General features: G+C 28.3%; 1 protein-coding gene across 1 annotated transcript in view; it reads right to left on the bottom strand.

Annotated features, from left to right (window-relative positions):
* Positions 1 to 13979, bottom strand: part of LOC136990773 (protein AF-9-like) — a 74078-nt gene that overhangs the window by 11559 nt on the left and 48540 nt on the right. Inside the window, 1 exon segment of the mRNA XM_067289209.1 lies at positions 6267 to 6434. Within this exon segment, the coding sequence (XP_067145310.1) occupies positions 6267 to 6434 (168 nt within the window).

Raw genomic sequence — 13979 nt, 5'->3', positions numbered from 1 at the left:
AATAATGCCATAATAAAAGAGCAAAATAATGTCTATAAATACATACAAACATACATTTAAAAAAGACACAATAAGGCATGCATTTAAAAAATTAAAGAAAAATAAATTTAATTTATTGATAATTATAATAAATCAATTAAAAATAAAAATAATAGAACAAAGGCTGAAAAAATGTGTTTGACAAATTATTAATGTGGATCTGCATGCAATAAAATTAAAGTACAAGTTTTATAATATCAAACTTTGCATTAAAGCATACATATTTATGAAATGCTGCCATTCATTATTCTTCCGAGAAGAAATAACGAATAATGATAATTCAATATAATAATTTAGAGATATTTCAAAACAAAAAGAAAAAAACGACACGTCTCTATTACATTTTTGTAAAAACACGTAAAAGGTTGCTTTTAAAATATCATTTTATAATAGATGAGAGTTGCCTAAATAGCGATGAAACAATTTTCTTTAAAAAAATTACAAATGAGAAAATTTCAGGAATGTTGCATTGTTATTTGAATTTTTAGCTACAATAAATTAATTTTCAATCTCCTTTATAATGATAAAAAAAATTAACTATATTAATAATGAATATGAAATTTATCTTAATTAACCTACAACTATAAAAAGAAAGGTATATATTAACTGAATACATTTCTAAAAAATTTAACAAATATTTGAAAAATGCAATATTCACATCACAAAAATTCAATATAATCACAAAAACTCCAATCATTATGGGCATTTTACACTTATTTGCATATCCAGAAAATCTAGAGGCAAGACTGGCCTTTTGCAGCTATAGGCACTAGCACGTATGCCACCTTTTCCGACGTATACGTCAATGCTTCCGACACTAACTTGGACTCGGATAATTTAGGATTATCACAAAAACGTGTACTAAATTCGGCACTTTTTACAATATGAAAATAATACATTTTACTAAATGGTACAGTTAACGTGCTTAGTGGCATGTTTACCTTATAGGTGATAAAAGCTATCTGTCTGAAGTAATTAATTATTTAAATCATTATTCATTTACGTAGATAACTTAATTAATTATAAATTTCACAATATTTAGAATTAAAAACACTAAACCTATAATTCAGCAATTTTTACAAAAAGTACAAATGTATTTTATGTTTAGATTTATTTATTTATTTATTGTGACATTCTTATATTATGCTTGCCAACTTTGTTGCCCCTCTTGGCCCAGGGTTCGGTGCCTATTTAGGAATCTACCCATCTAGACAGAGGATAATAAAAAAAAATTTTATCATCATTTGTGCACAGCTCTTCCTAAAAGTGAACGTAAGAAGGATGGCAATATCTACATGAAAAATTAATTTATGTGGAAGTTAAGAAACATTTTTAGATAATGGTCAATTAGCCCAAAATAAAAGTTGCACTCACCAATATCTATTAAATGTATCTGATTTTAAAATATTTTTTTCCTTTCTAAATAAAGTAAAACTTGTGTAAACCAGAATCTCACCTACTGAATTTTTTTCTATTTTGAACAGGTTTTAACACAAATATACATATATATTTTTATCTTTAAACTATACCAGATAAAGTCACACAAGTTACATTCATTTTTTCATAGTAAAATCACTTTTATGTACATAAAATATTTATTACTAGATTTAATCCAGTAACACCAAATACAGATGGATGTATTCAAATGCAAGAATTGAGAACTATTTGATTCTAAAAAATTCTCATTGTTCTCAAGAATTTTGTATTAGATATTTGAAAACTTCTCAAATGTGATACTTATGAGCTCACACGATGGCAAACAAGCAATTTGATTACCAAGAACTAGTATCTCACTCTTCTGTAAGAAATTATAATTGTATTACAATATTAGAGATCAAGTTATTATGTGATCTGACTTCTTGAAGAATTTTAGTATTCTAATCAATCATTAACTTCAATTTCTGCAATTACCAATAATGTTAATCAACCTGTTCTGGAATACTCAATGCTAGTTAGCTATGAACTACTACATAGTTTATACAAGGCAAATTGACAGACTGCATTTCCTTATTCTCACTGTTTTGAATGAATTGCAATTTTGTTTGTTCTCGAGAACTATATTCTTAAAAATTTATTCCATTCTTATAAGTATTTGATTTTGCCCATCATTATTACTAACAAAGACATGTTCTATGTCCTCATCAAATGACCTTGTTTCCCTGAAAAGGTTAACTTGTTCTCAGAATAAATTTTGTTATGCTCTGCAGTGACTGTTATATCTGAAGACAATTTTAATTATTTATCTACAAGTGGAATCTTAATTTTTTGCATTATTCTGGTCAAGTTATATTCTTTTCATCCAAAAACTTGTTTCCACACTGGACAGACTTCTTGGCTTATAGTAAAATTTAACAGAAAATCACTCAATTCCAACATTTTTTCCCATATTTGACAAGTTTAATTTTATTCGGGTTCTGTTTTTTGACAGATTTTACTATATTTGTATTTTTCATGTATTAGATTTTAAAAAACTTTTAGAAAAGAAAAGATTGAAAGAATTTTAGAAATATTTCTATTATATTTAATAAAGTTTAATATAAAGTATTTAATCAATAGGAAGAGTTAAATGATACAAAAATAGTATAACGTTAAAAATTTAATCCCACTGCAGAGAAAAATTAGAAATACATCAATTATATAATTTTTTGAATGTTTTATGATTTGTTTTAGTGATTTTGTGATATTTAAATTAATTAATTAAAGTTAAATAACTCACTACATTGAAATTACTTCAAAAAATTACGTACCCAGAACCTTTTATGGTGCGATAATGCAAAACCGTGGTTCTCGTGAAACGTGACACCTACGAAAGGGGCCTACAACAATACCTATCACTTACGCGCTGCAATAAAGTGGAAGAAAGTTTTATCGATAAGCTACATTCCAGAGTCAAACGTTTTGCCCATACCAATCTCGCTAAACACTTAGCGCTTGTTAACTTGGCCGTTGATCCCACCATGTCCTGAAATTGTTTGCCTTTGCGAAGACGCATAAACCAGGCCAACAGTTCCGCCCAGTCGTGGACAAAGCAAGAGCGCCTACTCGTAAACTTGAGAAGGCAGTGCACACCCTTCTTACTCCACACTTACAAGGATACCCTTACACCATCAATAGCCCAATGGAGCTTATAACAAAGTTGAAAGAAGTCACCTCCCCCTGTTACATCATTGTGTTGGACTTCAGAAGAAGTCCCTCTACCCCTCCATTCAGCTCCCTCCCACTTTCTGTGCACTCAGGGACATCTTATTTCGTATTACCAGAGACCATGCATTACACAACCAAGTGCTGGAAATGGCACACTTAATTTGTTATAATTCAATATTCCAGTTTAATGCCAATATCTACACACAGGGTAGGGGGGTCCCCATGGGCAGCCCGGTTTCTGGGGACCTGTGTGAAATGATTGTGCGGCAATTGGAAAGCAAGGTCCTCTCTCAATTCTTCACCAACATCCAATTGTATAGGAGGTATATTGATGACATAATCATTTTTTGGAAAACCGCACCGGATGTAACAACCTTGGTCGAGTCTTTTAACAATAACCCCTATGGGTTGACACTGGAAATAGAGCAATCTAATCCTTCCAAAGTGCACTTTCTGGATATAAACATTAAAGTGGAAAGCTCGGGCATCCACACTTCGGTATATCATAAACCCGAATCTACATCGTCGTACATTCCTTCTGGGTCCTGCGATCCGCTTACATACAAGACTTCAGCCTTTAGAGCCTTAATCAGAAGAGCCTTCACACATTCTTCCAACATCCAGGCTCGTGATACAAAACTAGTGTATATAGTCCACTTTTCCGCCAATCACGGGTATCACAAAGATATACATAGGCTGATACATCATCATCAACGTATATATTCAGAAAACACACGAGAATTGGACCAGCATGTCGATAACCAGCCGGAAGACATAGAATGAATCTCCATCACATACAACCCGTACTTAAGATCTCTATACGCCAAGGTTGCCAGGAAGCGCCAGCTACATCTCGCTTTCAAGAGGTGCCTTACTATTTTCAACATCCTACGTAATGGGAAGGACTCTCCTAACCCCAGCAGATGCCCGGAATCTATAGTGTGCCTTTAAGGGATAATAGGTGCGATAGTATCCTGATATATATAGGCTCTACTAAATGATCCATGGATGTCAGATTACAAGAACATCAAGCAGATATTCATCACAGGAGAACCTCCACGTCCCTTGCTATGTATGTAACTGATCCAGACATAGTAGCTGACTTTACCTGGGCCAATCTCCTCCTCGCTGCACCTCCCAATGAACATCTCAAATGGTTAGAGACTATGCACATCTTTAAATCATCCATCACTAGTACGTGCATAAATTTTAAAAAGGAGATGGTTTTGTCATTGGCCTGGGAAGAGTTAATTCACAGCACACTCTAGTCATCCATTATACATGGATGGGCTGACTTGTCGCGCATGCACGATGTGGGTTTTTTGTAAATCCTTTGGAACTACGATAGAGCCGATATTTAAATGACATGCCAATCGAACTGATATTTAACGACAATCGAACATCCGTCTAGAAACGATTTGGAACCAGGAGCAGAGTGCAGAAGAAGTTCGAAAACATTTGTTTGTCGATTTTTGCTTTATCACACCATAAAAGGTTCTGGGTACATAATTTTTTAATTAATTAAAGTTATTTTTATTTATAAATGTTCAACGCATTACAAACTTTCATAAAATGAAAAAAGAATGTGCAATAAATATTTCAGATATACATTAAGAAAGAATCAGATGATATAAATTTTTGATAAATCAAACAAAAACTCAGCAGTTTACTATGTGGAATTTATTTATTGATATATTAAGTCACTGCATGAAAAAACTTTGAGTCATACTTTTGGCAGCTTTATAAAAAGTCAAGTTAAGTAATCAGGCATCCAAATAAAAAATTACTGGTTTAAATCTTTTCAAATATGAAAATTCCACTGAGAGAAATATCACAAATCTGTATATTGAGAGAATATATTTTTGAAATTGGTTTCATTACTATGACAACCTGTGTTCCTTAACTTTAGTCTTTGTATTACAGATCTATCATATTGTTTTTCATTGATATTTAAAATTATTAAAATCATACAATATATTTTTATTGAAAAGTGTCAATGCATACTGTATTTTTTGAAGAAGGCTGGTTTAATTTTTATTGTCTAGTCAACACAATGACATCATCTATCAACAATCTCTATTATTTATGATTTTTCAATAAAAATACACATTGTAAAAGACAAGTTTTTTAAAACATCTTTTTTATATACTATTTCCTATCTGTTTTTCAATATTCACTTAAACCTTCTTATTTCTTTTTGTGACAATTTTTATTAAATGAACGTAGAGATGATGTTATAGAAAATAATCATAATCATAAAAGGTTTTATAAAATACCTGAATGAAGAAATAATCAATAATCATCATTTTTAAGGATATTTTCAGTATTATATTTTATTACTAGTTATGCTTATACAGTAGTGATTTTCTTTTCTTCAGAAGTTAAAAGAATAACAAGACTGCATTAAGGAGAGTTTTATTTTTTATATTTCATGCAAACATCAACAAAGCTGAATTATTATTTGTCAATAAATTTTAATTTTTAAGTAAATAAAATTTATTTTTATGTTTTTAATACAAATAAAACATATCTATGAATACAACTAAGTAGAAACAGACATTTTAATGAAGAAATATCCATAAATAAAATTAAGGAAGGCACAATTTGATAGGTGTAGTAATTTTCATTATCCATTTCCTCATTTTTTGCTTATTATTGCTATTCACTTACAATATTTAGATTTGTTTTGATTTGAAAAAATAGTGTTTCAGAAACTTTTTTTTACTTTAATGAGAAACAAATAAAAAAAAATTATTTCCATTTTCAATATTTAAAATTATAGTTGCTAAGTAACTTTATGTCATTTCTTAGAACCTACATTATTTAAAAACTAGATGATGAAGATATTGTAAAAGTGTCTGATTTTAACCTGTTTGATGTCTCTCTTACAATAAAACTTTCTAAAATGAGTGTTCTGGAATTATATATTTTAAAAAGTTAAACAACAACTAGATATGAACGGTTTCAACTGATTGCAAATTAAAGCACAAATATAATTACGTACTAGGACAGTGGAAAGTTTATTATGTACAAGTATAGGTAATTATTGTAAGTTTGCGAGTAAATATGTAAATGCAAAATACCTTTGTAACCGAATGTTGTTTCTTTTTCTCCTGGGCGTGAATGGTAGAAAGTTTTGTAACCGTCAGCTTTTGATTATCTAGGGAACAGTCGCCTTTTCCGTATCCCGACGTGCTGTGCGTTTGTACGGTCGCTGCATTTCCATCGTTGCCATTTGCCACAGATGCAGTCTGAAATATATAATTATTTTGAATAAAAGCCATTTTGTTAAAAAAAATACCGATTGTATACAACGGTTATCAAATATAGTATTCATAGAATAAGCAAAATCAGAAGAAGATCTAGAACAGATTAAAATACACTTAGTTCAATATACTGCCCACAAAATTTTATATATAGGCTTTATGCAAGTCCTTGAAAACAAAATATGATGATGTATTTTTTTCTGCTAGGGCAATAATCTTAAAGAAATAATCAATGAGGAGCATTGTGTTATCTAGCAGAATTTAATTTGATGCACAGAAGTTGATTCATGAAGAATTTCTGTTAGTGCAAAAATTGCAAACCAAACATTACTGTTTGACAAAATCATAAAAAACTTAGACAAAAATAAATATTTTAGGATAAACAGATTTTATTGCTGAGCATCAGTAAGATTTTGAGTTTCTCTAGCCGTTCCTCTTACAACAGTACATGATCTAGTCTTAACTACTTTTATCAATATCAAAGTTTCAATATCTAAGGGTAACAGGAGCTCACATGGCACATTCAAAGTCATACCACACGTAAATGTATTGGCTGCTAGTCTATTAGGCACTTATATATGGCATGGTGTTCAAATATACAACATAAGCCCCCATTGCTATTGGATATCAAAGTTTCAGTATTAACAAATATAGCTAAGACTAAACGTCCAGAAGAGCTATTTGTAGTAAGTAGTAATGATAAACTGATTAACAAAAGGACAAAGAGGTTGTACTAGACTATTTGATAAGGACACTCAACTAAAGTGTGTTTAATAACAAATGCAAAAATATAATCACACATTTCAAAATTTAGACTTAATAAAGTGGCAAAAACATCAAAAACTTTGAAATGTTCAAAAAATCTCACTGTATATTATTTAGATTTAATAATCATCAAATTAATTCAAAGATTTCAATTTAGTTTTTGATCTAAAGATAAAAAAAAGTATTTTAAAAACATTTATCAAAATTTATGGAGAAGACTTTAATAAAGTAAGGAGCAGTACTTTATTGTTAATATGAACATCAGTCATAAGTATGGTTTAACAAGTGCAGATACTCCAAGCACCAGTATACAAATATCTATTTTATTTTGTATATGTGATTTAGTTTATTTATTCAGACAAATTGTGCATGTTGTGGTGGGAAATTTATCCATTCACTGATCTGCAATACATTTTAAAGGTTAAGAAGCTAGATTTATCAACAACAACACAAACCTCCACTGGATTTATTGTCAAACGTTGTCATAAAACAAAAATAACAATCTGAAAAATATATTAGGACAGTTATATTTCTATATAGAAGTATTAGACATCTATTATTATAATCCTGGTAATGTTTAAATAAAAATACAAAGAACTAAAATAAAACTTTTTGATTAGTTTTGTTTTATAGTTAATACTTAAAGAAGTGAAACTGACTACAAGAAATATAACAAAATCTAATGTAGTTGAAATGTGGGACATTCTGGATCAAACTGCCACCAAATCTTTCAGTATTCAAAATGCAACAAGTCATAAAAAGACATCTTCAAACAAGTCATTTCAATCATCAGTATCCAGAAAACTATCCTGAATAATTCTCTTGATCATTATTACTTTTTATTATTAATAAATTCATCTTTCCGTGACACGAAACTTCTAACATTAAATAGGGATTTATCAATATTAAATTTTAAGCTGATTTTTAAACCAGTCTCAAACAGAACCAAAAAGAAATACAAAAGTATAGAAATATTTATTAAATTACACTAGAAATAGGCTTATATCTGACCGAGACACTTTAAGATGTCTAACAATGGATTAACTTTTATATATCCGATCAGAAGTACAGTACATCTTTATTTGTCATGTATTATTACCACGTTTGTTGGTTTTTTCATAGCCAATCCACGCACCAAACATGTTTTATTCCTCTAACATAGTACGGCAATCATAAAAAATCTTAGCATCGTAACTAAGCCCGATTCTTTCAACGCATTTATAATACTAATATACGTTCACCATCAATGAGCAAAGTTTTTGTTCTTGGTTATTATCTATATTTGCCTTTACTATTTCAGTTTTACTTAGAATAGCATACTTCACAAGCTTTCAGTTTTGTATTGTTTAGTTCACTCTTTAACTATTGTCTTTCTAATCATCACTTCTATTATTAAAAAAAAATAAATCAATAAAAAGACTGTCAAAATGAATGGACACAAATTCTTTTCCCCATGTATTACAGACAATACTTTTTTCCTTAAATTATTCCATTGATAATGCATTGATATGAGTTATATAAAACTACTACTATAACTTTTCCTCTAGTCACACAATATACATATCTGCAATGTCTTAAGTGATAAAACAAGAGCATAGTTTAATTAAAAATTTAACGAGTCAGTAATATTTTCCTTAGCAACCTAAATATTAAAATAATCTTACATTCTCTTTACAAATACTTATTCTACATATATTAAATACTCAAGTATTAAATCATGTAAAAGATCACACAATTAACTTTAAAAAGAAATCTTATATTTTGAACCTGTATTTTGCAAGGAAATTATTAAATCTAATTATTCAAAAATTATGGCCATCTGATATTTTTGATTCTTTTAAAGGAATTTTCTTTTTACAATACTATGTAAGAAAACTGAATATACCTCAATGTATTTTAAAAAATGTCCACTGACATTTTCAATTGCATTATTATTATTTTTTAAATGAAGCTATTTAAAAAAAATTACTTTCAATATCTCAAGAACACAAAGGTCAATTTATAGATTAAATAGTTTTACATTTAAGTAAAACTGTTCATTTAAGAAAAGATAAAAATGTACAAGAACAGCTTTTAACACTTACAAATTTTGAATATATTTGAACTGCATTTAAAAGTTTTTAAATCAAATATTTAAGTTAAACACACCCAATCTGAATATTTTGCATAATAAAATAAATTCCACAGAAGTCATTTTATCTTGATTTAAAACTTAATTTTAAATTTTTCAGTCAATTACATCTCACATTTGCCAATATTTTTGCCTTTTCTTGAAATTTAAAATTTTATTGCTGTTTCAATTACTTTTCTGGAAAAAATAATCTATTATTTCTTTTTGTAATCATAATATTTATATTCCTAGATAAATTTAGCAAATATAAAATGATTAAAACAATTATCATTAAAGAGCACAGATAAAATGAAATATTATCTACATTCTTTCATTTTTATATATAACAAAATGTGATTAAAACTAAAGATTTAGCAAGTACTAAAAATTTAAGTGACAAACTTCAATACATTTCATTTATTTACTACACACAAACACACAGAAAAGAAATGAATGTTTCTATTCTGCATATTTTATAGTCTTTTTAGCATACAAAAATTACCAATTTTTAATTCAGTTAAAATAAGGCTGTTTAAATTAATATATTTGAAATTTATTCTAAATGAACTATAATTTCAAAATATAATAATATATGAAAAAAAAAAAAAAGCAGAGGGTTAAAGAACATAAATACTCCATCACTAAGAATATGGATAGTACTGCGCTCGTGGCTTTTGCTAAGCATCGGGACGTCGACGTTCGTTGGAACAAAGCATCTATTGTTAGGGTTACGAACAACAAGCAGGCGCTAAAACATCTAGAAAAACTTGAAATCTACAAAGCCCACATTAACATGGGCTGTATTAACCATAGGGATGCAGATGGTTTATCCACTTTATGGAAATCATTTTACCATAGTACATAATAGTTATCTTGTAATAGGCATATATTCTATTATCGCGGCACTATTTTATTTATGTTTATTATTATTCCTATACGAATCACATGTGCAATTTCTTTGTTTCTACTACGCGACTGCGTTTTTACGTTGCAATTTAATTTGAACTTCAAAAAATTTTTGTATTGCTTGTATTCTATTTTTAGCATTCTTTTTGTTTGAGTTCGTTTAACTGAGGAAGGCTATTAGAAATAGTCAAAAACATTATTATCTTATTAAATAATTTATTGCTGGAAATATTAAGGTGTTGTTTTTATTAATATATGAAAATATTTAAATTAGGTTACAGTCAAAGGAAAAAAATTAAAGAACAGATAGGCAAACTGATTAACTTTTTTTTTTACATAAAAGTTCTTGAAATTTAAAATAGTTGAAAGATCTAATAAATAAAGACTGACTTTCAAAGACAAATTCAAGCACTGTACATCTTAAATAAAAAAAATCTTTTATTGAATATATTCATACAAAAACTTGGTTGTCCATATTTATATGGATAATCAAGTTTCCACCAAAACGTTCTCAGGTAAAGCAGACAATGTGAATGAAAAGATAAACAATTACAATGGAAATATGAACTGTAGATCTTAGCCAATATGGAAACATACAAGAGATTTATACTTAACACCTTTCTCTTCGACAACAAACTTCGGAAATCAATAGAAATGTAGTTTTCCCCTTTTCTGGTACATTTATTTATTTATTTATTTTTTTTTGTAAAAATGGAAAAATTCACATATTTTACACTAAGCATCCATAATTTGGAAACAAAGAATGTTGTCAAATGGTGGCACCTAGGATGCTCTTGCTTTTTCATTAATAATCAAAAAGCAAGAGCAAATGGTTACTTCTTAATTACTAATTTACAATTTAAAAGTATTACTACATTTATTTTTCACTTACTTACTTTAGTAATATAGACACATAGTCATTGGAAAAGAAAGATTAATTTGAAATAATTGAACTCAAACCTTCAGAAATATATAAGATTACATTACCATAAGACCTCTTTTTGTTGGACTTATACTCTTTTGAACACAAAAGTTTTGTCTGGAGAATTTACATAAAGGATATGTGTATAAGGATAAAAAACAATATTAAAAATAAGTGTATTTTTATATCTTCTTCATTATAAAATAAAACTGAAAGATTGAATGTTTACATTTTGTTATAGTCATGCACCACAATGTCAAGGAAACATCCGACTGCAATTACATCTACAGTCCTATAAGTTTAAAACAAAAAATAAGGTTATAATATTGGATAATGAGGAATCACTGTTACAATCTCGAGGATGGTAGCATAATCTGGCAGAAAAATGTGGTCGATATTAGGGAAGCTTATTAAAGAATTGGCAACACGAACAATAGTATACAGTGTACAGTGTCTTGGCTATTTAGTCATTACAAGTACACTACAGTATCCCGTGTAGTTTGGCTAAGTACTGTACATATATAATAGTATGTTCACACAACATATTATAGATATTAGGTTACTTATGACTATACCTATTTTTCCAAATCTTTCTTAGGTAGCATTATCAAATGTCCTCATTTAAACAGTTATATCGTCATTTTGAGTTTAAAATGATTGTCTAAGCACATTTTTGTAGATTCCATTTTTTTTCTTCACTATGGCAGTACGTATTACTGTCAGAGGAAAGAAAAAATTAAATTTTTTTTAATCACTGTTAAATTAGTTAACTGAAAAAATTGGCTTTAATACTTATTCATAGGAAGAAGATTGCTAGATTTTTCTGGATTTTGTACTTTATAATTTATTAAAAATATATCAACATTTCTGCTATTCACTAACAAAGATATAATCCTATTTTGCAATTAATGCTAAAAGTAAACAAAGAAAGAAAGAACTGATATAAGTAAGCTAAGATTATTATTTAAATATAAGTTAGCGATAGCACATATATTGAACACTTATGTATTGATTATATTCAGTTTCAAAGTATTTAATTATATTTCATACATTCACTTTCCATGCTTAAAATGTTATCTGAGCTAGAAATTTTTGTCATCAAAGTTTTTAATTATCTAGTAATATTTTATGCAAACATAAAAACAACCAATAAAAACAAACACCAAAATTTATTTAACAAATCTACATTTAACAAAATTAGTCTAAATTATTATATTGCTATGCAAATTTGATAGCAATTATTAATCTATTTTCGTAAGATGTTATATTTTATATATTTTAGATAATTATCTAGAGTTCATTGCATTACAATAATGTCGACAACTATGCATTTACATACTCGAACGGAGACGAACCGCTTTACGGCAATAACACAAAAAGTATGTTAAACAGAGCACGAATCGTGTGCACAAATACTCGACGAGTGATATGTATTGTTCCCGTTTTACGCATGCATATAAAATACGTGAACACACATATGATGCATTTGCAATTAGTGGCATGCTACGACACTAATTGTAAATGTCTTTATAAAAAAATTTATTGATAAATTACTTAAAACTTTAAATTTCAACACACACTTACACATAATCTGATAAAAATGATCATTTGTCAAAACAAATAGCACAATGCAAAGCTTGATGACCAGAATTAAACACAATACTGTTTTTGATTTTTAGTTACGAAAGATAGTGTCACATTACATTAGTAATTTTAGAGAATTTTATCTCATTTACAATTAATATGCAATTATATTTAATCTCTCACTCTGCACTAAGTTTTAACAAATAATAACTGCTGCCAAATTTACTACATTTAATAATAATTTGAATTGAATTTAAGTTAATAAAACTTAATAATCAGATGAACTTACTGCTAAACAAATATTTCTAATTTGTTGATAAATATAGTGAGTAAATAAGTTAATTACTAAATTTCATAAATATTTAGAACAACAATTCCAAGTGGAAATGGAATCCAAATTCTTCACACGAGATGCATGATTATGTTAGCAGTAAACCATTTTGATTATATCAAACCAGATTTATCTAACTATGTAAAACCTACAGTTAACATAATGAAATGTAGAATTGTTAAATTTGACATACATAGCCTTAACTAGGTGCTTAGATAAATATTTATACTATATACAGTATATTTTGATCTTAAAGAACAAATATATTCATTACTAAATTTAGATTTCATATACTAATTTGCCAAAATTTAAGCATTCTAAATTATTGGACTGCTTTACTTAAGATAGGACATGTACATTAGAATAGTTCAGTGCAAAAATTCATACCAAGTCCTTAAGTGTCAAGGGATTAAAAAGTAATTATCGCATGGATTGCACCTTGCAGCCATATAAAATTTTAATTGGAATTTAATTTTGCCATTCAGGACTGCCAAAAAGTCAAACCCACTTAGTTCTGTTTTAATTACTTTTTAAATATGCTTTAGGCCTTTTTTAAATTCAAATCTGAAAAAATCTCAATATTCTCTTAAACTATATGAACAAATTTTAATATTCAAAGAAATTTAAAACAATAGGCAATCATCAACCCCGATTTATTAAGTCATAAATAATTGCCAAATTTTTCAGGATTGGCTTTGGCTACTAACGCAATCAACACTATAATTTGGTTTCAGACTAGATGGTTAGATCACATCTTGTAACAATTTGATAGCCTAATCTATCTTTAGACCAAATTATATGGTTATTAAATTAGCTTGAACATAGCCCAACAAGTCTAGAGACTAGTTATTTAAAAGCAATAATCATAATATGTAATGGCAAGAAAATTGTTTAACTCATTATTATTTGTTA

This window comes from Centruroides vittatus, unplaced genomic scaffold (assembly GCF_030686945.1).
Source record: "Centruroides vittatus isolate TY-2023 unplaced genomic scaffold, ASM3068694v2 contig_134, whole genome shotgun sequence".
Classification (NCBI taxonomy): domain Eukaryota; kingdom Metazoa; phylum Arthropoda; class Arachnida; order Scorpiones; family Buthidae; genus Centruroides; species Centruroides vittatus.
The sequence above is the reverse complement of the archived record's forward strand: the minus strand, read 5'-3'. Positions and strand labels throughout refer to the sequence as shown.